Genomic DNA, 26,778 nt, shown 5'->3' on the forward strand with positions numbered 1-26,778 from the left:
TTCTTTTGAGCGAGTAGTGACTCCAGGAGGATCTGCTCCATGATCTTTCCAGGCACAGAGGTGAGACTGACTGGCCTGTAGTTCCCTGGTTCCTCCTTCTTACCCTTTTTGAAGATGGGGGCAATGTTTCCCCTTTTCCAGTCTGTGGGGACTTCACCAGATTGCCATGACTTTTGAAATATAATAGAGAGGGGTTTAGCAACCTCATCTGCCAGTTCTCTCAGTACCCGTGGGTGTATCCCGTCGGGTCCCATGGACTTGAACACTTTCAGGTTCTTCAGATGATCACGAACCTGATCTGCACTTACAATGGGCAGTTCTTCCTCCCTGTCCCTGGCTTTGACTTCCATAACATCAGGAGTGTGGCTAGAGGCCCTTGCAGTGAAGACTGAGGTAAAGAAGTTAAGTACCTCAGCCTTTTCCTCATCACTTGTGACCATGTCACCATTTTCCTTTCTGAGGGGGCCCACACCTTCCCTAGTCTTCTTCTTCCCATTAATATACCTGTAGAAGTTCTTAGTGTTCCCTTTAATCTCCCTGGCTAGATTCAATTCAAACTCTGCTTTGGCTTTCCTAACCAGGACTCTTGCTGCTCGGGCAGCTTCCTTGTATTCCCCCCGTTCTACCTGTCCTTCTCTCCACTTCCTGTAGAGTTTCCTTTTAAGTAATAGTGTGTCCAGTAGCTCCTTGCCCATCCAGGCAGGCCTCCTAGCATTCTTACCTGCTTTTCTCTTTTTTTGGTTGACTACGTTCAACAGCCTAGGTAGCCCAAGTTAGTACAAAGCAGTAATAGGAAAGTTCTCTTCATCTTTGAAATTATGTTGTCTTAGTGTCATGAAAATTCATCAGCATCTTAGTAACATTTGTACCCATTAGAAGCCTGAAAACAGAGACATCAGAGATGTTTTAGTATGCAAATGCTTTTCAGATTCCTTATTATTTCTTTTTATTTTAGCAACATCCAAGCAAATTTACCTTCTTTTCATAAGGTCAAAAATTTCTAGTATCCTCACAGCTTATTAAGCATCACTCTGGAATTAGTTTATGTTATGGAAAATGCTCTGTGGGATTGAATGCATAGATGGCTATGTATGTGTTTGCATGCTTATGTGTAGGCTGCATTTTAGCCAGCCTTTGGTCTTTTTCTTTTCTTCACATTTTACTCACAAAGAAGATGTAAAATAACTTGAGGAGCAGGATAAAGGAAGCTAGTTAACTCCTCTGCTGTGGATGTGGGTTAGGCTGGATAATGAAATGGATAATGAACCCCCTTTTTTTTTTTTAAGCAGAGTGGGGGTTTTGTCTTTTAAAAATTTGTTTACTTTTTCTTCCCTATTAAAAGTTAACAACTGGGTCTTGTGGGTTTAAGACTGGATGTCTTAACCATGGAGTTGAAAGCCCTCCAAGTAGCAGAGAGGTGGAGGGAGGTGGACATTGGAAAATGCAATCTTTTGTTACTTCATCTCATCAAGCCTGCATCTTCCCTATAGAAATGGACAGCAGAGGCTATTCAGCCCTCTTCCCTCTCTTATCACTGTGTGCTCTTTGGTATTTCAAGGGAGTTGCAGCTTTTGGCCTTGAGCAGCCTGAATAATTATTACTGCATCATTTGGGCCAGGGTAGGGAGGTATGGAGTGGGGAGGCATTGAGGCATGATTGGGGTAGTGGTTTTGGACAATTTGGCCTAGTGAGGTTTTGGTAAGCCCGGGATGGAGAACTGGGCCAAGGCTGAATATGGATTTGTAGTTTCTGTGGTTTTTACTGTTGTAGATAGCTGGGAATACGCTCTCATTTAAATGTCCAATTCTTTCCAATCCTGTGTAAAACGTTTTTCTTTTAGTCCGCTCTAAACTAAGACACTTGGATTTTCCACTTTAAATGCAAATTTTATAAGTGGGCATTTCAGCATGCAAAAATGAGAGTGGAAAACAACAAACTGGATTTTTGGCAGGGGTACACCACAGGTTATGTTTCATTTTTAAACTGAGTGGCATGTTAGTGATCTCCATTTTGTAGATCATAGAGGGAAAAGAATCATGAAACCGTAATGTACTCTCACACATGATGATGTGAGTAGGTGGATCAGTAATTAAGGACTTCAGCAGTTACCTGAAGTATTTGAGCCTAAACCTAGCTACTTGAATGTGAGGTTTTTTCTCTTTAAATTTTTCATAGCCATTTTGAGTATAGGAAAGAGAAATCATACAAAAATTGCTGCTATTACGATTTATAACACTGTTAGAAGAGAAGAGGAGACTGAGGAGAGACTTTATTGTTCTCTAAAACTACCTGAAGGGAGGTTGGAGTAAGGATTGGGCCAGCCTGTTCTCCGTGGTGGCAAGCGACAGGGCTAGAGGAAATGGTTACAGGCTGTGCCAGGAGAGGTTCAGGCTGGATTTTAGGCAATATTTCTTCACAGAGAGGATTATCAAACACTGGAATGGTCTGCCCAGGGCAGTGGTGGAGTCACCATCCTTGGGGGTGTTCAAGGTGGTGTGTGGACCTGGTGCTCAGGGTACATGGTTTGGTATTGACCCTCGTGTACTGGGTCAAAGTTGAACTGGATGATCTCTTCCAACCAGATATACTTTGTGATTCTATAGTTCTGTTCCCCTCTTTCTGTAACTGCTGAAATCAGCATCAGTGACACACTTTGGTAGACCAATCTAAACACTGTTTTGGTAAACACATATATATATTTTTGTGTGTGGTACATGATAGCTGAGAAAGGGAAGAAAGAGCATAAATGTAGCATGATCTACAGTCGGTATGGACCTTGGACCCATTTAAAACAAGCAACAAAACCCAAACCTGTGAGCACTGATTTTCTGTGCTCTGGAATAAATGATCTTGTTTCTTTCTCCACTGAAACAGTTGAGGTGGGAAGGGTTGATTTAAGTCCTGTATCAGAAGAAAGATGCAGTGTCTCAGTAAGACAGACAGCCTCTCTTTGTCATAATTATAGTGCATGAAACTAGTACTAGTATAAGACTCTTTAGGTCTTGCTCCTCAATTTTTGATTCAAAATGTCAAATTAATTTCTGAAACTCAAACTTCAAATCAGAGACTTAGGCAGTCATATAATCTGAGTTAATTTCTATGTCTGTGTGGAGCAAAGATTGTTTTAATAGGTGCTTCTGACACCTGTGAATGATGAAGATAACACAGACATCAGACTTTATGTCAATTGTTCAGTGTATGTGAAAAATATATCCAATATTAGTGCACTGGAAATTCAAAAGCTTAGGGGTTTCCCCTTTATTTAATTAGAATGTGATGTTTTTGTAGAGGTGATCTGTTGGGTAAGGACATTTTTGTGAAAGAGGACTGCCAGCTGACATCAGGATCCCAAGTCTGACTGTACTATTGTGGTGGTGTAGGCTGGGTGCTGGCCTGGATGCCACTGCACAGACCACATCTGGGAGGTCCCAAAAGGGTCCAGTCCACTGGGTGGTCACAGCAAACCAGGTTATTTCACCCACAATCCTCTGTTCCTCTATAAAACATCAGTGCAGGGTCCTCACTTCCTCGTTTGTCACCTGCTGCTGCCTGGGTAAAATGGCATGAGCTGCCTGCCCAGGCCCAAGGCTGGGTTGGGGGTGGGAGGGAAAGAGCCCTGGGGGCTTTGGGTGTACCCCCAGGTGGGGATGGGATGTTCTTGGGTATATTTTGGGATTTCTTTTGTCACTCTGCTTCTGGCTTTCTGCACACATTCACTGTTTTCTATTTAAACTTTCCATCCCTTTTGCAATCGTTTGTCTGAGTCGTTATTTCTGCCTGTGGTGGGGAGGGGGGCTGCCCCAACCCCTTACGACTGTGGATGCTAATAAGGACAAAGATCTCAAAATTCGGTCCATGTGACACTTGCAATGGCTGCCTGTTTATGGCTGGTTTTTTCCTATTTGCAGTGGAAATCAGAATCAAATACAGAGGTGAGGCACTTGACTGAAACAAGACAATACTCCCTTTATTTGCTGTGTTTATTGCCTCAGCTGAGTGCGTTTTAGCTCAGACCTTGGTGAAGTCAGAGCAGAATGGGTGTAGGTCTCCTCAAAGTAGTCCTGCAAAGGAGTTGGACCTCGGTTTAAAATGTGGATCATATTACTGCTTAATAAGAACAGCCAAGTGAAGATGGCCAATTCAATTGCATTATCATCATTAGCTGAACCAGCCCAGGTTCAGCTCCATCAGTCTATGGACCGTTGTACTCCCTTGCCCACTCAGGCATGCAAAAGGGGTTGGTCACATCCTCCTCTTTCCTGGGTGATCAGGTTTGTGTTTGCCAGAGATGCAGCAATGACCTCAGGCTTACTCAGCTAAGCAACAAGGCAGGTACCCAATTAGAGGCTATTTGATGGTGGGTACATGACAGCTTGTAGAGAGATTATCAGGAGAAGTAGATTGTGTATTTGTTTGCCAGAGGATACAGGGGTCAGCTGTTGCTGCACAAATAGACTCATCTATCTCTTCCCTGGACAGGTTTATGTGACTGCAAGGAAGATGTGTATGGCATTAGTAGTTACTATGACAAGAGGAAGGGAAAGTTCCTCACACTAATCCTGCCTTGCTCCCTGTCCTGGTGCTAGCCCTTCCCCTCTTGCAGGCTGCTTTGCTACAAAATGTTGAGTATGAGAGGTTATTGGGATAACAGTTGATGAGTGGGACAGAGAAAAGGAGACTGATGGTGAGCTGTGAGGGTGTAGATGACCCGTGCCATAGTGGAGTGGAGAAGAAGAGAAAAGTCCTCTCCCAGTGAAGTATGGTGGGAGAGGATCTCCTCCCTCCACTAACAGCACTGCTGCTGATCTTTACATGCCAGCCCACCAGACCTCAATCCTCTAGGCTTCCTCCTAGAGCTGCCCTAACTATCCTCCCCTTGGTTGCAGCTTCTTCAGTTGCCAGCCCTCATGGCTCTTCTTGAGCACTTAGGGTGCTGCTACTACAAAGCTGAATCCTCACATCAGATTATAACATTAATATATAGTAAAGCAAGCAGACACACTGACATCAGACACCATTCCACTTAGGCTGAGGTACCTTGGGTGCTTGTGGTATGGGAGGCACCACAGAGGTGTTCTTTCCCTTGTCACTGTTCATATCGGGCCAGAAAATGTAGGAGATGTCTCTCCAGGGACCCTTGTGGCAGAAGGCTGTCCCTCTACAAACCACAACATCTCAGGCAGGTGCCACAATTCAGGGGTGAGTATGAAAATGCTGCAAGCTTTTGCTTGCAAAAGCCTGCAGCTTTGTGTGGGGAAGCCTCACGCACGGTGGGAGCCCTGGGTATAGATCATACCTCCTCCAGATTATCCCAAGCTTGTGGAACAGTGTCTGGATAAGGGTGTGGGGACTGCCTGGTCTGACCTTGAGGAAGTTAAGCATTGCTGGTAAGTTATGCATAACATTGCTATGCACAGGGAAAAGAGTGGAGTTTTAATGGTCAAACTTGGGAGTAACTGAGGGGAAAAAATGAATGAAATATGTCATTCCCACTGCAGTGTAATATGTCATTCATATTGCAGTGGAATATGATGGCATAGTTAAAGGTGTGAAAGGTTTATGGTTTGATATAAAGCATTAAACTTGCTGTAGGGCTTTGTGTAAAAACAACTGCACAGACAAGCGAATGCTGAAAATGAACTGTGAAAACGGAGACAAAACCTGGTTTTAATTCTAGCCAGACTGTGTTGTTTTTTTTTTAATGCAACAAATCCTTTCCAGTGTTTGTGGCTAACAAAAGTAATTAACAAGCCCTGAGTAGAAATCCAGACATTTTGTTTAATGCCCTGCATAATGACTGATTGGGCTGAGGAATTATAGGGGGTTTTGTCACCAGGTGCCTGCAACAACAAGATAAGACAAGAATCTTCTGTTTCTTTGCTTGTGGACACTTAGATTGGATTTATAATAGATAGTTTTTTAATGAGTCATGCAAAGGTGTGTGATTCATTAACAGGTTAGGAAGAACTGATAATGTTAGGGGTTTTCTACCAATAGCAGCATCCTATTCCTAATGAATAGAATAGAATAGAATAGACCGGAAGAGACCTTAAAGATCATCGTGTCCAACCCATCATCCAACACCACCTAATCAACTAAACCATGCAACCAAGCACCCCATCAAGTCTCCTCCTGAACACCTCCAGTGATGATGACTCCACCACCTCCTGGGGCAGCCCATTCCATTGGGCAATCACTCTCTCTGTGTAGAACTTCCTCCTAACCTCCAGCCTAAACCTCCCGTGGTGCAGCCTGAAACTGTGTCCTCTTGTTCTGGTACTGGTTGCCTGGGAGAAGAGACCAACATCTGCCTGTCTGCAAACCCCCTTCAGGTAGTTGTAGAGAGCAATAAGGTCAACACTGAGCCTCCTCTTCTCCAGCCTAAGCAACCCCAGCTCCCTCAGTCTCTCCTCATAGGACTTGTGCTCCAAACCCCTCACCAACTTCGTTGCCCTTCTCTGGACACACTCCAGCAAGTCAACCTCCTTCCTGAACTGAGGGGCCCAGAACTGGACAGAGTACTCGAGGTGTGGCCTAACCAGTGCAGTGTACAGGGGCAGAATGACCTCCCTGCTCCTGCTGGCCACATTGTTCCTGATGCAGGCCAGGATGCCATTGGCCCTCCTGGCCACCTGGGTACACTGCAGGCTCATGTTCAGCCTACCATCAACCAGCACTCCCAGGTCCCTCTCTGCCTGGCTGCTCTCCAGCCACTCTGACCCCAGCCTGTAGCTCTGCATGGGGTTGTTGTGGCCAATGTGTAGAACCCAGCACTTGGATGTGTTAAATCTCATGCTGTTGGACTCTGCCCATCTGTCCAGCCTGTCGAGGTCTCTCTGCAGAGCCTCTCTACCCTCCAGCAGATCAACTCCTGCCCCTGGCTTGGTGTCATCAGCAAATTTACTGATGATGGATTCTACTGATGATGGACTCTACTCTTCTACAATTTTTCAGTATTTTCCCAAGTAAGACTCTCCATTCAAGCATGACTCAAAACTGATTTAACAGTGAAGATGCTGATCAGTGCTCTAAATTCATCTGTAGTAATTTTCACACCCAAGAGAGTAGGTTTGAAAATACATTTTTATTTTAATTAATCATAAAGTCATTAGGAATATGTCTGGAGCTAGATCAGTTGGGGATTTTTTGTTTGTTTATTTGGGTTTTGTTTTGGTTTGGTGTGGTTTTATTGTTGTTGAAAGATTGCCTTGGTTTAAGGCTGGACAGATCCTCTGTTGCCCCGAGAGGTACAGAAGAATGACACTCACACAACTGGCTTGGAGAGTGATGGAAAGTTTAAATGGAAAAGCAATTATTGTTTTACATAAATTGTAAAGCATAGTGGCAAAGATATCCCAAAATGTACAGAGTCCCTTACAGCACACCCAAAGGCATGCCAACACTTCCCTTCTCCCTACCTGAGGGTGTACCCAAAACCCCCAGGGCTCCTTCTTCCCCTCCTCCCCCCCACCCTGCTACTAGGCTAGTCTCAGGCTGGCCAGGTCTGAGACTGCCTCCTCCCTTCTCAAGGCTCAAGAGATACTCACCCACTGTTACCTGATAGAGACCATCTCCCACAGGAGCAAAGAGGGAAGGAAGAGGAAGAAAATTACTTTGCAGATGGATTTATAGGGAACAGGATTTATGGGTATGAAATACTCTGTTTCCTGTGTTAACCTTATTGGGTTGGGCACTTGGGAAACCGGGGGTGTAACTGATGTGGCAGTAACAGGAGGCACCCAGCCTGAGCTGCCACAGATTCATAGAATGGTTTAGGCTGGAAGGCACCTTAAAGATCATCTAGTTTCAAACCCCCCACTATGGGCAAAGACACCTTCCACTAGACCAGGTTGCTCAAGGCCTCATCCAACCTGGCTTGAACACCTCCAAGGAGGGGGCATCCACAGCCTCCCTGGGAAACCTGTTCCAGTGTCCAACCACCCTCACTGTAAAGAATGTCTTCCTAAGATCCAGTCTAAATCTGCCCTCCTCAAGCTTAGATCCATTCCTTCCCATCCTATCACTGCAAGCCCTTGTAAAAAGTCTCTTCCTGGCTTTTGCTTTGAATATTTAACCTTGAATATTCATGATTATTTGTGGAGGTTTTTTGGCCATCAGCTCTATGTAGTGAGGCAGTAAAACTGGCAGTAAGGCTTTGCCTTGATGAAACTAATTCAGTAAAAGGCTAATAATCAGCATAAGTGTATATGTGCAGAAAACAACAATGCCAGTACAGAATTTGTTTGTTGCTAGTATAGCTAAGAGAATTTTAAAGCAGGAAAATCAGCATAGCTTATTCATAACAGCACTTCCATGTGAAGGAACTACATAGAGTGACAGTATGACCTCATCAGGGTTTATAAATATGTAAAGGGTGTGTGCCAATCAGCCAGCCAAATGGAGCCAGGTGATGCCCAATGACAGGACAAGGGGCAATGGGTGGAAGCTGAGGCATAGGAAGTTCCATGAAAACATGAGGAAAAAAAAATTCACTGTGAAGGTGACAGAACACTGGAACAGGCTGCCCAGGGGGACTGTGGAGTCTCCCTCTCTGGAGATATTCAAGACCTGCCTGGATGTGTTCTTGTGTGACTTGGTATAGGTGATCCTGCTCTGGCAGGGGAGTTGTACTAGATGGTCTCTCAAGGTCCCTTCTAGCTCCTAACATTCTGTGATTCTGTGATATGAGAATTAGAAATGAAAAATACATAAAGGGTTGCAGCAACCTGTATATGGACTAGGTCCCTGAACTGCTGACTTCACTGGCAGGAGCGTTGGTAAGGGTTTTTCTCCCTCTGTCCACTGCTGCTGTTTCTACATCTTTTGTCATTTTGGAGATCCTGGAGACTGTAAGCTTGAGCAGTTTGCTACCCAAAGGACAAGGGAGATAGTATGCTACATATTTTTTACAGAAATTTGATTAAAGTGATTGAAACACTTACTTGCCATCTGAATTTCCATGTGCTGAAAATGACTTTTCATTCACAAAGAAAGAGAATATTCTTTTTCTGCTGTGTCCCACTATTAGAATCATAGAATGGTCTGGATTGGAAGGGAATTCTGAAGATCATCTAAATCAACCACTCTGCAGTAAACAGGGACATCCTCAACTAGATGAGGCTGTCAAGCCTTAGCTTGAATATCTCCAGGGATAAGGTGCCAACCACCTCCCTGGGCAACATGTTCCAGGGTTCCACCACCCTCATGGCAAAGAGCCTGTTCCTAACATCCAATCTAAATCTGCTCTTCTCTAGTTTGAAGCCATTGCCCCCCACCCTATCACTACAGGCCTTTGTAAACAGTCTTTCTCCATCCTTCTTGTAGGCCCCCTTCAGGTACTGCAAAGAAATCCAAGAAATCAATCCTTTTTATTTTGAACTGTGCAAATGTTACCTAGAGTTTGCAAGCACAGTGGATGAACAACAACAAAAGGGTTTAAGCAATAACTTTCTTTGGCCAAGTTGGTTAATGTGCATGGTCCCTCTGGTTGTTGTTTTTGTTTTCCCATATAGAGAGCTACGGATAGTGACAGGAGAATGGTTTTTTGAAGAGAGAGCAAAGCGCTTCAAACAATCAAATCTTCTTGGAACTGATGTTGTCAGACAATCGATCCTACACAAATTCCCAGGTAAGGACTACAAGAGAGGGATTTGCTTTTGCCTATTACATTGAAATCTTGTTTCCAGAGTGTTTCATTTGTGTGGTATTTTATTCCTCGCTGTCAAAGGTGTAAGTATGACAAGAATTTGAACCTTAATTTTGTATTTGGGTATTACTATACAGTCATTTGTGAATGCTTAATATATAGGAAAGGTAAGTTACAGATGAATGATCAAATATTTCCATGGAGATAGAGAGTTGCTGAAAGATCTCACTGACCAAACAAGGGGACAGTATTATTCAGCTGCAAAGCCAGCAGCAGAAGCTTTAAAAATTCATTCTCAGTTCCTGCCAGGAAGCTTGGCTGTGTGCAGAGATCTAAATCCAGTCACTTTTATTACTATTATTTTGGCTCTCGTATTTATGATGGTGATGTATAAGAAAGATAAATGTTAACTCCTGAGCTGAATACTGGAGCACAGGCTATATCCAGGCTGCTTGGCACTTTGCAGTTCTCATTTGACTTCTCTTTTGCCCAAATATCTCTGATAAATTGCACCTGCATTTGTGGACACAATGAACGCTCTGGCTGTTTTGACCAAGCAACATCTGTGAGCTGCTGTGGCACTTTGAACCAGGACCACAGGACTAAGGGTTTAAGAAACAGGAATTTTTCCTGAATGCTGATGCTTCTGTCTTCACTTAACTACTTGTGCTAGATTAAGCCAAGCCCAGGATGGGGGGTGGGCTGAAAAAACCTAGCCTCAGGTGGGCAAGAAAACCTGACCCAGGTGGGCAGAGAGACCCCAGGGCCAGGGGTCCCCAGGTCAAAGTCTGTTCTGCTCCCACTTCCTGTTCACAACCCTATTTAAGAGGGGGTGATTTGTGGTCTTGCTCGCTCTCTCCTGCCCTCAGCCCTCTGACACTCTCCTGCTGTTTAACCACGAGGTCAGGCTTGTTTCACCTGTTCCAGATACCTAAGGGAATTGCATGTAAAGAGAATCCATCTTACACCTAGAGAATCCTTTGCCAGCTGCATCTGGTTTTGTATATATTTTTATTTACCCTTTTTCCTTATACCTTTGTAACCTTCCTTTTACTCAAATGCCTTTTATATTTTGTTAAACTTACTTTTTTACTTCCAATTAAACTCAAGACTGTTCTTTTGTAGTTTTACCTTTCTCTTCTCCTCCTGCCTACGGGGTAAAGGGGAGAGGGAAGGCAACCTAAATCTGTTCCTTTGGGCTTTTGGACTCTGAGAAAAGCTTAAAACACAACACTGCTTCACTCTACACACAGAAGCTGTTATTTAGGGAGTCTGTTTTCAGATATAGCATTTAGCACTTTTAGTAGGGAGGTGATTAGTATGGGCAGTTTGTAGGGAGAGGGACTGGTTTGCTGCCATTGGAAAAATGCCCGATGCAAATACACTGCCACCGTCACTGTGCTTCAGAAACTGCCAAATGGGCAAATATCTACAACATTTTGGGGCTGTCTGATATTTTGCAGCCTGTCAAATTAGCTATGTTGTTATTTGATAGATATATTAAAAAAATAGATATTTAAACCATTTCCCCCACCTTTGTCCTAGAGAACATTCTTTCTTTTTAACACAGAAAATACTGTGCACTACAAAAGTACATTTTAGTTCCTGTGGTTGTTAAATGTTGCCAGTTCAGAAGCATAGTTCAAGACAAGAGTTGATAATGAGACACATTTCAAGCCACTTGAAGTTTTATTTTCTGTTATTAAAAGGAAAAGACAAAGTACTCTCCCAGGTTATTTGGTTGGGGGTTTTTTCATGTTTATTATTATGTATTTAATACTGAAAAATGACAAACCTATTTTTGTAGGTAGTTTGATATTTGCTGCCCTTTTTGTGAAACATTCATCTTTCCCTCTTCTTTTTTTTTTTCCCCTTTCACCCTCTACTACAGAAGATACAGTTTCCAGTAAGAATGAAGGAAGAACATTTAATGATCAACCCCAAGAAAATGAAGAAAAAAAACCAGATGTGTCAGTCTCGTCCACAAATGGGCTTAAATCAGTCTTCAGTGGACCTAAAAAGATAGGGTAAAGCCTTTTCTTTTGAAAACTGATAAATCAGATAACAGCTGTATATGGTTGGATATATTTTCCTTTGATTTTTTCCAGCATTCCACTTCTGCCTCAAACTTTCCAGGGTTAGAATCAGCCTTCTTTTATAAGCATGCTAGCTATAATTAGACTGCTGTTCCCTAGCAAGTGCAGCTGTAATTACTCTTCAGCTATGAATGGAGCAGAAAAAAAAAAGGCAGTTTTACTCCTGGGTTTTTCTTGTTTATACCCAGAAATAACAGAGTGTCCCTAAAGGCAGGTTTGTTGGAGAAGTAATTGCAAGAAATAGGATTTGGAGAACCTGAATTTATGTATACTGGTTAGTTCTTCTCACAAGTCAAGTTTTCCTTTAGCTTCCTGCGGTGCAAATGCAGTCTAACAGTGAAGCAGTGCCCCTTTCTTGTGTGTGTGACCGTGAATAAACAGCTATACTGCAGGTCACCTTGCAGTCTCAGGGACATGTTTAACCCCATTTTGGCTGTGCCCTTCAGAGGAACACTCACTCACTCTCAGGGAACATGAATAGATGCATTGAATATATGGCTGTGTGAATGGTGTCTGGATGGAACTTGAGGCCATTGGGTGAAGGGGGAGAAAAATCAGATGAGTGTTCATAGCATGGTTGGAGCTCCATGGGCTGATAGTTGGAAAACTGTTTCTGTCGGGGGCTGTGGAGAAGAACACATTTTATTATGAATCCTAGATGTAAGGCAGGTAGATAGTTCTCCTTAGAAGATAAAAACAAAAACCCAAACAAAACCCCCCACAACAAACACCAAAACAAAAAAAAAGCAACCAAATAACCCAAACCCAACAATAAACTGTAGAAAGCTGAGTATGGAATCACTTGTTCCAGTGACTTCAGAAACTAATGTCACTGAATTCTCTCTCTTTATATATATCAGAACACCTCTGCTTTCCAAATTAAAGTGAACAAAGAACCATCTTGGGGAATCTACTATAATAGGGCTGTGATGTTGCTCTAAATCATCCTAATTAGTAGCTATAGGGAGAGTGAATGAAAGTTTATTTTTCTAATCCTCTTTTGATTTAACTGTTGTGCCAATGTTAGTCATATTCCCACATGAGGAACAATTAGGAGTTTTTTTTATATATAATTTCCTGTTGTTTATTTTAGCAGTGTTCAGCCTTTTTCAGTTTGTGGCCCGAAGTATTTTTTGGTGGTGACATGCTCCATAAAGGACAAATAATCCTGCTTGATTTTCCTTCTAGTATATTTTGTGATGTCTCTTAGAAGTATTTCATTATTCCTCCTCTTCCTTCTTCACTCCTCCTTTCCTTAGGTTCCACATCCATGAGTCTCTTTAGTGGATTCATTTTAACAAAGCTATTTTGGGGCCCGCTCCTACTGACACTTGGTGTCGTGGGATGACTTAACAGTCTGTTATTTTTTGTAAGTCTATTAAGAATCCTCTCACTCTTCAAAACTTTAATTTTGTTCCTTTCTCACTTATTAGGCCACATTTTGCAGGGTAAAGGGATGATGATTTGCAGAATTGAGGCATATCATTGTAGAAACTGCAAAGAAATCTTTAAGAGAGAATACATGTAGTGTAATATGCTAGGGGAAAATAGAAATACTTAGTAAAAAATACTTTGCTGGGTATAAACTTGTGGATTAAAGCCTGAAGTTGTCACGTTGAGTAGGAGGGAATTGTCATAAAAGGCGCTTGTGGATCAAAGCTTGAAGTGGCCATGTTGAGTAGGAGGGGTGTTTAAAGGTTTTGTTATAAAAAAGCAATCTATAGCAAATGTGATGCTTTGTTTTGTTTTTTGTTTTGTTTTTTCTTAGGAATCAGTCTGATAACCAGATTTGGTGCTCTGTTGACCGGAGCTGTTCATAAGTCAGTCATGAAACTAAGATAAGGCACACATTTCAGTCTGCTGTTTCTTACAACTTTTGAAACCTTTTCCCTGTTTTCATCAGGAAAGTATTTAGGGCAGTTATCAAAGGAGAACTAAAAAATGGTAAAGATGAAGGTGAAAGGAGCAAAGGCTCAGAAGCTGAAATCCAAAGTCTGCACAGAGGCCAGTTAACGCTGCCTTCTGAGAGGTGAGCAACAGAAATCTGGTATACCTCATGCCAGTTTTGACCTAAGGGTGTCTGCCAGTCCTCTGCCAGTCTTGCATTGTGTCTTTGAATCATAGAATGGCCCAGGCTGGAAGGGACCTCCAAAGATCATCTAGTCTGACCACCCTGCAGTCAGCAGGGACACCCCCAACTAGATCAGGCTGCCCAGGGCCTCATTGAACCTCTCCTTCAATATTTCCAGGGAAGAGGCCTCAACCACCTCCCTGGGAAACCTGGTCCAGTGTTCCACCACCCTCATAGTTAAAGAACTTGGTCCTAACATCCAATCTAAATCTGTTCTTCTCCAGCTTAAAGCCATTGCACCTCATTCTGTCACCGTAGGCCTTTGTAAACAGACTCTCCTTATCCTTCTTCTAGCCCCCCTTCAGGTACTGGAAGGCTGTGTTAAATGAATGTCCTGGGTTAACACAGCCTGTTTTCACAAGCCCACTTCCTCCCCCCCCAACAGACAGGAGGGAAAGTAGCACAAACAAAGTCTGGGTTGAGGTAAGGAATATGCAACAAAAACTTATGTAACAGAAAGTCACAACAATCCATCAAAAATTAGTGTAACAGGCAATAAAACTTAGGCTTTCAGAATTATGAGCTATTTTCCACACACTGGCGGGTCTGGAAATTAAGATGTGTGCACTGAAGTCCAACAACTTCAATAAAATAAAGATGACAGCCACTAACCTTGGGTTTTCTGACTTTTGCAGCACCAAAGATGCATCTATTTGCAAACAAATAGGACTAAGATTCATCCACAACATATTTAGTAGGATTTGTTGATCACTAGCTCATCAAATCAAAAAGTGTCAGTGTATGTGACGTGCACATGCAAAGGGGCATGTTTATGATGCATTATCTGCTGTTGTCTATATATGAAATTGGATAGCATTTGTTAAAGAGGTTACCATATGCTCACTAAAGACAAAAACATGGTTGCACATTTGCTGACAGCTCTGGTGTTTGAGGTTTCCCTTTGTATTCCTTGGTTTTGATAACTCCACCAATGTGGATTTAGAGCCAGTGCTCACTGTTTCATATCATGATAAGACAGGAGCTACTGTGTCTCATGAGTACTTCTTATTCAGTTCAGCAGTAGTTCTAGTAAAATTGTCCATTATGATAGAGAAGATTTTTACTGTAGTTATTCTAAACATGGTATGACAACCTAAACCAAGTGCAGGTGAAATTCAGCTCTTGTCTAGCACAAAAAAGATGCCTGCAAACCTAAAATATTTATTAAGCAGGTCTCTTTTGGCTTAAAGTATATTGTAGGTTCCTGAAGTTTTCTCCGGTAAATTTGCACTACTGTTGGCCTCTGATACTATTTTCCATGTGAAAAGGATTCAATTCCTTCATCAATTCCTAGGGTTTGGTTTGGTTATGGGTTTGGTTGGTTGTGAGTCCGGTTGGTTGTCTGTTTTACAAGTAGTAAGCAGGAATGTGTGTGGAACTGTTCCTGTCCTGGAAAACCATTTGAGATTTTTCTCAGTTGTGAAGAAAAATTTAAAAGTTTGAACTGGTATTTGTGGAACAAAACAGAAGAGTAGATCAGCCAAGTACTTGCACTTTCATTACAAATCAACTTGCAAGTGAAAATAAAGCATTAAATTGGAAATGTATTTAAATACATTTAAAAATAATCTTCACTGTTTGAAAAGCTACAAAAAGTGCAACAACTTAGCTTTGCTCTCAGTGTTCACATGGACTGATAAATAATGTCCCATGGGAAAATTCCTGCCTGTTGAGGTATTAGACAGCAGTTGGGCTCTGGTATGCTGATCACAGAGGCCTTTTTGTCATTTTTTTTGCTTTTGTTATTTTGCATAAAAACTGGCAAAAATACTCATCCAGCTCTTCTAGATTGCCAAGATAGTTGAAAGAGTTGATCAGTTTGAGTCAAAAGTCACTGCTACAATATGAACAGGACAGCAAACAAGTAGTTTTCTGAACAGGACACAGAGCAGACAGCCAAGAATTTTAGACTTCCTGGAGATAGTGCTGGCATTAACCCTGGCTGCAGAAGTGGAGGGAACTATCGTGTCACTATATTTTCCTGTAAACCAAGGAGAAGCCTGATAGGAAGCGTTATTGGAGTCATTGCACCTACTGCTGGGGTGCAAGTGTGGTGTGAAATGGATGTGGATGAATTCAGCTTCTGCAGCCTGGGAAAGATCTGCCATTTGGGCTATTCACAATTCTGATAGAAGTGCTGAAAATACTTGTATTACTTATATGTGTAAAGTAGTTGTAATTCATGTTTGCCTGTGTTTTTCTTTCCAGGTGCCCATTTCCTTGCAGTGAATCATGCAGTTCCTCCAGGGCAATGTTGTTCTAGTAAACTGTTACCATGGCTGTTTCCTTGCAATGGTTTGCTAAATGAGTTTGCTGAAAGCAATAACACTTTAATACTATTCTCTCCATCCCAGAGGGAGCACCCTTTCACTGAACAGTGGTGACACAGAGGCCACTGCAAGCCAGCTGAGAGGGGCTGTGGGTCCTGTGAGCAGAGGCAATGTTTCCGTACCCTCCTTCCAGAGGTCTCCAGCACTCAGCACGCGCAGCATGACTGTAGATTATAGCAGGGTAAGCACAGTGATGCAGAGCTGACACCGAGTACATCTGACACCAAACAAGACAGCTTGGCTGGTATCTGCCCTGTTACATCTCTGTGTAGCCCAGAAAGGACCAAGCCTGACAGATATTTTGTTTCTTCCCTAATTCTGGGATCAGGGAAGGTCCCTACTAGAATAAAAATCTTTACATTCTATCAGTGATGTGGGTTTTCATTTGGCAAACATTTTTCCTTTGTCTCAAAATTCCTTTTGATGTCCAGCATTAATTCATGAACTGCAGATTTTGAGCTGGGAAGCACAAGGGATGGGAATTAAGCTTTTTTGGCACTTCAGGGCCCTGAGTAAGGGCTGTGAAATAAGGAAGTGACTTTAAAGCATGCAAGGTCCAGCATGCTTCCACTTCTAAGGGAAACTTTGCAAGTTCAGCACGTGCAGAAGATCAAACCATATTGATTTCAGGTTTTTTGCAGATTTGGTCACTGGGGTCTGCATAAATTATAGCATAACACAAAGTGTATACTAGATGCTTCATCAAAATTAAAGATGGAATTCCTCTTACCTGCTGTCAGGCCTTTTGGAATGTAGGTTGTCATGTCTTTAGGTGCCTTGGCTGTTACGTAATAAGCATAAGGCTCATCCAGTCAGAAGCAGACACTCTGTTCCCAGACAGCCTCCCTGTTTGTGAAGCAGCTCCTCCTGGCTGTGCACTCACTCATTCTGAATTAAATTCAGTTGCTCTTTGTAAGAAGTCAGGGTTGTATTAGCAAGTTGTGCTAAGTTGCCATGACTCAAATGTACAAGGAAAGTAAAATTTATAATCAGATGTAATACCTTTTGCCTCTTACTCTGGAAAGTAAGGAGATGAGTGTTCGAGATCAGAGGCCTAGTGAACAAATCTGGATTTTTTTTTGTAACTTCCAAATACTTAAGTCTAATATATAGTCTTCTCTAATAAAAAGTAAGTTAGTCTATATGAAGGGCAGTTTTGGGAGCTGTAAAGAAATTAATAGTTGCTTTTTGTCTATTGTTTGCTCACAGACTGACTGGATTCCAAGTGCACTAGATTTGGCTCAAAAAGGCCAATCCCTTTAATTTGGGTGGAGTTATTTTTTTTTATCAGTAATTCCTTTACAGGAAAGCAAAAAGCCATAATGATATCAAGCATATTGGATTTGTTTAAGAGCTTATACAATCAGAATTTAATTAGTCAAAGTTCATTTGGACTTAAATCATTAGGCTGATAAAGATAAAACAATAGCCCTATGAGGAGAGGCTGAGGGAGCTGGGGTTGCTTAGCCTGGAGAAGAGGAGACTCAGGGGTGACCTTATTGCTCTCTACAACTACCTTAAGGGGGGTTGCAGACAGGCAGATGTTGGTCTCTTCTCCCAGGCAGCCAGCACCAGAACAAGAGGACACAGTCTCAGGCTGTGCCAGGAGAGGTTTAGGCTGGAGGTTAGGAGGAAGTTCTACACAGAGAGAGTAATTGGCCATTGGAATGGGCTGCCTGGGGAGATGGTGGAGTCACCATCACTGGAGGTGTTCAGGAGGAGATTTGATAGGGTGCTTGGTTGCATGGTTTAGTTGGTTGGGTGGTGTTGGATGATAGGTTGGACACGATGATCTTGAAGGTCTCTTCCAACCTGGTTTATTCTATTCTATTCCTTATACTTCCGGGTCTGGATTTGTTTGTTTCTTTCTCTCTCTTTCTCTCTCCTTCTCTCTCCTTCTCTCTCCTTCTCTCTCCTTCTCTCTCCTTCTCTCTCCTTCTCTCTCCTTCTCTCTCCTTCTCTCTCCTTCTCTCTCCTTCTCTCTCCTTCTCTCTCTCTCCTTCTCTCTCTCTCCTTCTCTCTCTCTCCTTCTCTCTCTCTCCTTCTCTCTCTCTCCTTCTCTCTCTCTCCTTCTCTCTCTCTCCTTCTCTCTCTCTCCTTCTCTCTCTCTCCTTCTCTCTCTCTCCTTCTCTCTCTCTCCTTCTCTCTCTCTCCTTCTCTCTCTCTCCTTCTCTCTCTCTCCTTCTCTCTCTCTCCTTCTCTCTCTCTCCTTCTCTCTCTCTCCTTCTCTCTCTCTCCTTCTCTCTCTCTCCTTCTCTCTCTCTCCTTCTCTCTCTCTCCTTCTCTCTCTCTCCTTCTCTCTCTCTCCTTCTCTCTCTCTCCTTCTCTCTCTCTCCTTCTCTCTCTCTCCTTCTCTCTCTCTCCTTCTCTCTCTCTCCTTCTCTCTCTCTCCTTCTCTCTCTCTCCTTCTCTCTCTCTCCTTCTCTCTCTCTCCTTCTCTCTCTCTCCTTCTCTCTCTCTCCTTCTCTCTCTCTCCTTCTCTCTCTCTCCTTCTCTCTCTCTCCTTCTCTCTCTCTCCTTCTCTCTCTCTCCTTCTCTCTCTCTCCTTCTCTCTCTCTCCTTCTCTCTCTCTCCTTCTCTCTCTCTCCTTCTCTCTCTCTCCTTCTCTCTCTCTCCTTCTCTCTCTCTCCTTCTCTCTCTCTCCTTCTCTCTCTCTCCTTCTCTCTCTCTCTTTCCCTCCTTTCAGTCCTGGTGCATTTCTCTGTTTTTCAGTTTCAAACTTAGAATTGCATCTTTGTGCAGATTTTTTAGTTCAGGATCTGTGCTAAACAGCAGATTAGATGAATAGATTTAGATTGCAGTAATAGACTGGATGATAAAGGAGCTTTGGAATTCTGGGAGCTAATACACACTTTTGTAGATTAATGGCTAATAAGCTTGCTTTGTGTATTTATGAGATGTGCATTTTTTCTTATCATGCAGGACACTGGTTTAGAAAATGGCATGATTATTCCAGCAAGTGAAAGTGTACCTGAAGCTTTAGTAAAGAAGCACTGCAGGAAAGCATCAGGAACACCTTCCATTGCAGTTTCTAGGGTATCTTTATCATCAGGCAAGTATTCTCTTCCTTCTTTCTGGCAGCCTTTTTGATCAGAGTATTATTGTGCTCCCTTCATTTTTAAAGCCCTTTGAAATACCAGATAAAAGTTTCATAAACCTATACATATTCATTCTGAAAATTCTTCCCTTTTACTATCCAGGCTTATACCACTTAACAAGTTTTACATTTGAAAAAATGTTAATCCTAGCCCTAGTAATGTTGGCACAATGTCAGTATTAGGTAAGTCACATGCTTGTAGGATTGTTACAAGATTTGATTCATAACTGCATGTTGTTGAATCATTCTCTGTGTGGTCAGCTGTATAAAAGACTACCTCCCTGAAGACAGAATAAAATGCTGCAGGACTGCTTCCATTACATTTCACACACACTTTGCTCAGAAGCAAATGCAGGAAACAATAGGCTGTTGGAGAGCAAGTCCCTTATGGACTTCAAGTCATTTCATTTTCATACATGATGCACTGCACCAGTAGATTCATCTGTAATTTACCTCATTTCTTTAGAGGCTGTTAAGTAAATGAAGCTTGCATAGGAAGGTGCTCTCAGAGCTACTTTGCAGCAGTGGCTATGGATTCTCCTTTACCTATCTGAAATAGGAGTCAGCAACACCCTGCAGTCTTCTGCTTGTCCCAGGTTCTCAGCTGGCTTCTCCCAGGGCTAACAGAGTGGGTTCAGATTTTCAGATTTCTTTCTGTAACACAGCAGGAGTCACTTTATTTCAGCTGAATTTAGCCCAGAGCAGAAACCTAGTGGTTTATCCCACAGAGCTAATCAAAGGAGATAACATTATTCACCCCCTGTTTCTGTTCCTTATAAAATAAACTCTGCCCTAGTAGAAAAGAAGTGACCTTATGTTATCAAAGCAGATGGATGCCAAGCAAATTTGCAGGCAACCTGGGAACAGGCCTCAAACTCTTCATTGTCTCCTTAATGGACAATCTCAAAGGACATTAAGCTTAGGAGAATGACCTTTCCTGTCACATCAGCTGTAGCTCAGGATGAACAGTTAAAAACTTCAGCAGCAGGATCTTTCTTTCTCAGTATATCAAACAATCACACAAAAGATTTGTGTGGAGAGGACTAAGAAAACTTTTCTCCAAGACATTTAACATGTCTTATGCCTATGAAGTGGACTAGAGGACTTAGAGAAGTTTGTGCAGGTCACAAGACTTGTTTGCCTCCTCCACCTTTCTGTGCAGGGAACACCACTAATGGCAGAACTAATTTTGATGTCCATCTGTATCTTTAGTGTGGCAGTTTAGGCTGGCTGCCTCCTGTTACTGTCACATAAGTTACATCTCCAGTGTCCAGAGGGCCCAACCCATAAATCCTGCACCCTAAAAATCTATCTGCAAAGTCATTCTCTTCCTCTTTCTTTCCTCTCTGCTCTCATGGGAGACGCTCCCTATTGGGTAATTGGCCTCTTAGGCCAGGCTAGGCCTAATGCCAGGAGGAGAAGTGGAGAGCAGTCTCAGACCTGGCCAGCCTGAGACTAGCCTAGCAGTGGCAGGGGGAGGGGAAGAAAGAGCCCTGGGGGTTTTGGGTATACCCTCAGGTGTGGAGAGGAGAAGTGTTGGGAGGCGTTTGGGTATGCTGTAAGGGACTCTGTATGCTTTGGGATTCTTTTGTCACTGTGCTTGTAGCTTCTGTAAAACACTTACTGCTTTTCCATTTAAGCTTTCCATCACTTTTGCAACCCATCTGTGTGAGTGTCATTCTCTTGCTCCTTTCATGGGCAAGAGATCTCCTTGGCCTCAAACCAGGACACTTAGTTACTTAGTCCTGAAGCAGATGCTGGGGAGAGTTTGGTGAGGGTGGTGGATGTAATAATCACTGTGAATATTTGGACTAGAAGTTTTGCAAGATTGCAGATTGATAGACCTGCTAAAGAAAGTCCTGCAGTAGCATCTACAGGAGTCAGTTACAGCAGATAAATGGTGTAGGAGAAGAAGTTTTGGGCAGAAGGCTGAACAGCATCAGAAAACTTATTTTTCCATTTATCATATTGATGCTCAGTGGTCAGAGTTTGTGACTAACACCTAAAATAATATTTTGATGTTTCTTTCTTAAAAAACAGTCGAGACAACAGTTATGGAAGTGTGGGAGATGAACTGGAATATTTTTATACAAGCCCAAACAAACACTTCAATTGTTTTTCTTTTCCAGATCGCAGCCGATCCGAGATAGATTTGAGCGAATCTTTCTCAGAGGAAAATGAGGATACTCTGAGCATAAGAAGCAAGTCTGTACCTAGTGCCTTAGACCAGGAACTGGTGAGTCATACATATGTCAGTGCTTATTGAGTAGAAATCTTGTTTCTTCAAACTTTTGGAATCAGCACTGTATGTATTTCTATGCAAAATACCTGTAATGCAAAGCATTGTTTAAGGAGTATCTAATGACTTTTTGAACAGCTTCATCTTCTGAGCATATTTGCTATAGAATGGTTCCAATAAATAGTCATGGTGCCAGCTTCTTATTTAATTTGCTGGGTTCTGAGTTTACAGATGAAAGGAATTTGGCCTGAAAACAAACTTCAGGCACTGTATTTTACATGCTCCCAAGCTCTGTTAATTCATTCTTTCTTACATTTTAATTTTGATGGAGAGATGCTTTAATTTTGATGCTTTAAAGGTTTTAATCTTTGTCTCATTTGGGTTTTCCCCACGTATATATTTTTAGCAAATGGAGCCCCAACTTTCTGTTCTGTCACTGTTCCTTGCCTCCTCTCCCTGCTCACTGTTTTCTCCTACATGTCTCCATGCCTTTTTCTGTGTATTCTTTAACTTTTCCTGACTCACTCATAACTTCCCTCCTCTTATATGCACATATCCAAGATACACAAGTTGCAGATGTTCATCACTACTATAAAAGAATTTCTAAGCTTGTTAAATATGCAGAGGGTTGGGGGGGAGGCAGGGAGGGGAAGGAAGACTAATTTCAATTAGGTTTTTATCTAATCATAGCTTATTCTGAAGTTTCCAAATGTGTGCTTATAGCTTAACAAAACCCTCTGTTCTATGGTTTATGCATTTTGTCTGTTGTGATAGTCTTTCCTTGCCATCTGCTCTTTTCAGAACAGCATTGGCCATGGGAGATGTCTCCCCTTCTAGTGGCATTTGATACTTGTGGCATGGTGGAAAACTATGTGATGGGATTCCCATCTGGTTTTCTTAGGTTGTAAGCATTCAAAAAATTTGCCTGCAGCATTGCTTTGTTTGGTTAATCTTTAAGGAAATAAAAAAAGCCCTTCCTGTGTGTCAGATTTCTGTAGAAGAAAAACTTCAGAAAGAAAAGGAAAATGATTTGTTCTTGAGTAAGGATCTGGAGGATACTGCAGAAGTAAAGCATAACATTAAGAAAATACAAATTTGGAATGTCTTTAGATCAGTTTTGCTCTAATTGTGCAAGGTGCAGGAGTTTTCATTTTCTCTGGGGCAGGTGCCAGAGATGCTAAGTCCAGAGTGTTTTGAATTTCTTTGATTTTTGTCTTCTTTTTATTCCGAGGCTGGGGTGGTTTTTTTTTTCTTTATTTTTCTGTTTTCTATCTTGCTGACTCTGAAATTTCAGATTGCATCTCAGCAGCTCTCCAGCTTCTTTGCTAAGACAGGGGGTCTCTCTTGTGGCATAACCTAGATTTAGCTGCTCTGGGGTCTGAGGGAGTGCTAATTCGCCTTTAAACTTGATTTATAACTGAGTTAATAAATCTCTGATTCTCCTTGTGTCCCTGCTTGCTATGCCTTATTAAATCAATTGATTGCATTCATCAGATTTGTGTTACCATAGCTTTTTTTAGAGTAGTTGGACTCAAAGGAGTTTTCAGAGTCCTGCCCTATATTCATTATGGATGCAGTGTTTTGAGATAAAAGCTGTATTCCTCCTGCAGTTTAGTTTATTTGATGCTCAGGATAGGAGGCAAAAAAGGAAGATATCTGACAAAGATAACAACAGTTCCTGCAGTCTGAGGAAACTTTTATACCTCCTTTTTCCCCTGACTGGATAGTGGAGCTAGCTGACAGTCCTTTCAATTTCCACTTGGGTGATGGAGCAATGGTGTCGAAGATACCACTTGCCAATCAGGTATGCAGATTGCTGGAATTTATCAGCTAAAAGGGTGGGAAAGGGCTTTTAGTCACTCTGCTCCTACCTCTATCAGAAAAACCCATTACACATACAGAGACATCAGCTGGGAAATTGAAAAGGGTATTTTGCTTCTCTACCTTAATGTTGCCCTTGATAGCAAAAAGGGACAACCTTCAGAAATCCAAGGAGTATGGGGAACCAGTAACATCTAGTATTGTTATCTAGAGAGGTGTGTGCTGAATTCCTAACCAAGCAGTGTTCATTACATGCTCAGCTGTTTCACTACAGGATGATGCGCATTTTATACCCCTCACTGGAGACCATGAGATTAATGCCCTACTAACTCTCACTTTAATAAGCTAACAGCACTAACTAGTGATGTAGTTGCAGTTCTGTAACACCTCTTGGAAAATATCATCATTGTGGTGTAAAATTAAGATCATAGGTTAACTGTTGACCATTTTTTGTTTGTTTTAGAAATCTGCTTACAGACAAAAAGTTGGTAGCCAGCTAGCTGCCCTTAAGGACTCTTTGTGAAGCACTGTTAATGCTTGGCCTGGATCTCCATGGCCTTTTCCCTGAGACTATAAAATGTCTATGACTTATTTTTCCTCTGGGGTGATAACAATGCCCTGAATGCATTAGAAAGAGAAGAGACCAGCAGAGGAAGCTCATTTTAAGAACATGAAGCTAAGAGGAATGTTTGCCTCAGCATGCAAATTTTTATCCCAAAATGCCTGGTGGCTTGTCCTGATTTCCCTCTCCTCAATATTGAATATACAATTGGCCAGTAGTTACATAAAATTTTGCATCACTTTCTGTTGTTCAGTCACTGGAGCAAAGAAGAAGAGATGTAACAGCTAGTTTTCTGCATGCTAATGACAAATGCTCTGCAGATCTTTACATAAACTGTGAGCATTCAGCTCTGCAGGAACATTTCTTCTTTGCTCTGTTTTTCCTGGTTAGCACAGAAGCCTTTGAGGTTCCCAGGTTTGAATACAGCCTTTGTCTGTTTAGTTTGAGAGAGAGTGACTAAGGAATGAGGTAGGTCACCATGTGAGGTTTTTATGGCTGCAAAGCAGATAGAAGGATGTTGACATTTGACTTCCATTAAAACTAAAAGCAGAGCTTTTCAAAAGAAGGTTTAAGGAAAGGGTTGAAATTTCCAAGCTACACTTAATAGGATATTGGCTATGTGCTGGGATTTTCTTTCCTATGACTTTTAGTTAACAGTTCTATTAGGACCATCAGCCAGATTTTAGGGGTGGTTTTGGGTTTTTTAGATTTATTGCTGTGTTAAAAAAATGTATTTTTTTTCTATATAAGCTAAAGATGTTATGGACCAGTCTTGCTTATTAAAACTTGAGCATACACATATGAAGCTGTGCAATTAATGAGGTTTTTCCTCCCTTTACATCCTTTTTATTTATTTTTTTTTAAAGGATAATTGGAATGTAATTATTTTTAAAACATGCACATCAATTGGTGGTTTTTTTGTTTACCCCTCAAACACATTTGGTGTAGCAGGACAAGTGTCTTCCCACATAGTTTCAGTAACCCAGGACTTTCAGCAGTGCCTCCTAGAGAATGGGTTTGTGCTAATGACCTTGTTCATGGCATTGTTGCCTGTCACTAAAGACCAGCATGAAAGGGTGCAAGTGTAATGCACACTGAGTGCTTGTCCATTTGTTTGAGTTTGACTAAGAGAAATATGGATAATAATTGGGAAAATGGATTGCTGGACTGTAAAAAGTATGTCCCGTAGAAAGCATGGAACTCGGGCTGTAACCAAGGAACCAGTCGTCTACGGGCTTCTGGCTCCAAATGGCTTAGTTAAACCAGTATCAATGATTCCCTGGGGCTTGATATCAGACCTTAATTCACTGATTTCTTTTGTTAAGATTTGCAAAGTTCTCACCATGTCCCTCTAAGATTTTCCAAACTGATTCCCTGAATGCAATTAGTAGCAAGCAGAATAAGATAATTCACATGAGGCTGTGAGCAGGCATGGAAGTGGATTTTGTTTATGTGCAGAGTTGTTTGCCATGCAGAAGCCTCCAGGGTAAGATATGAAGTATGTGTCAGGTTTTTCAGTTCTTAAGCAATAGAAGCCTGAAATAGTAACAGTGTTTTTTCCTCTTACACCGTGAACCTGTGCAAAAATGTGGAAAATGTAAATCAAAATTCCTCTAGAGCTTAGAATTTTGAATGTATCCTTCATAGCCTTCCTAAAGCGGAAAATGTATGAAACAAAATGAAGGGACAGAGGCTGCCCAAACACAGAACAGAAAATGACAACTAAAATGCCTGTTTGTCATTTAGGATTATCTGGGTGAAACAGAAGAAGATATTGATGACATAGTGGCCTCTCGTTATTCAAGTAAACATGGATGTTTGGCAAGTGGAGTATCAACAGTAAGATCCTCTGTAGCAAACATGTTTTTTTCCTTCCACAAACAACCATTCATTCTCAAAAAAAGCAGCTTAACTTCATAGCACTTAGCAGAAAATCATCTTTCATCCTACATTTGAGAATCACCCTTTAATGTTCAGATAATTTGTCTGTTATATTTTTAACGCCGTTCTCTGCAGCGCATGGAAAGAGAAAACCATTTTGCATACTCATTGGTAGATTTCCTCACATACTCGAGTTGCTACCAAGCTGGCACATAGAGGAAGCAAACCTGAGGTGTTTGCAGTACATGGCTGCTCAGCTTTGCAGAGGAGCCCTTAATTTACCTGAAGTGAATGAGGCTGTGGTGAGATCTTCCATCTCAAACCATTTTCTGATTGTTCAGGTTCTTGAGACACAACTTCTCATCTCTGTGTTTGCATATGTACCCCTTCCGTGAGATCATTTTCCATCCCCCAGTCCAGCTTCTCCCATTCTTCATGACATGATTACTGTGCTAATATGAAAAGTATTAAGGAGGGAGATACTTGGGGAGTTTGGTGACAACTTTACTACCTCCTGCCGTAATTATAGTGTTGTTCTGTGTCCCGTTCTTTCGGGTTTTGTCATGCTCACAAACTATGTGCTGTATATCAGATGTCTGAGTATTACAGTTGTGTATCTGTTGCAACTTAATGTTGATTTTTAAAAGATAGCTGCATTTTCAGGCTGTAACAGGCACTTGAGAGGCAACAAAATTGCCTTTTGCAGTTTGATATTCACTGGGAAAGAAAACAGATGATAGAAATAGCCTTTACCTTGTCTGATTGATGCCTACCTTCTGTGAACCTCATTTGTGGAATCTGACATTTAGAATGTGGGCAACCAATGGCATCTTCAGCAGAGTTGTGGAGGCCTCTCTGGCTGCTCTTCTTCATGACTGGTGCCTAACAGTACCAGAAAACTGCAACAAATTCCAGGTAGAAGATGAAAAAGTTGAAAAGAATGAAGAGGGATAAGGAGTTTGTATTCTAAAAGGG

The 26,778-nt window shown here is 41.9% G+C and overlaps 1 protein-coding gene across 3 annotated transcripts in view; it reads left to right on the forward strand.

The window, feature by feature from the left end:
* The window catches only part of SYTL5 (synaptotagmin like 5), a 102,469-nt gene that overhangs the window by 54,878 nt on the left and 20,813 nt on the right, over positions 1-26,778 (forward strand). For 2 of the 3 annotated variants that reach the window (XM_068155068.1, XM_068155071.1), the window contains exons 4-10: positions 9,513-9,628; positions 11,538-11,673; positions 13,646-13,771; positions 16,228-16,384; positions 19,126-19,255; positions 21,430-21,536; positions 25,669-25,761. In XM_068155068.1, the coding sequence (XP_068011169.1) occupies positions 9,513-9,628; positions 11,538-11,673; positions 13,646-13,771; positions 16,228-16,384; positions 19,126-19,255; positions 21,430-21,536; positions 25,669-25,761 (865 nt within the window). The remainder of the gene's footprint in view (positions 1-9,512; positions 9,629-11,537; positions 11,674-13,645; positions 13,772-16,227; positions 16,385-19,125; positions 19,256-21,429; positions 21,537-25,668; positions 25,762-26,778) is intronic. The other variant, XM_068155072.1, reaches the window with a different exon arrangement.

The sequence above is a fragment of the Melanerpes formicivorus genome, unplaced genomic scaffold, assembly GCF_026170545.1.
Source record: "Melanerpes formicivorus ecotype bairdi unplaced genomic scaffold, bMelFor1.0.p_v2 SCAF_30, whole genome shotgun sequence".
NCBI classification, from domain to species: Eukaryota; Metazoa; Chordata; class Aves; order Piciformes; family Picidae; genus Melanerpes; species Melanerpes formicivorus.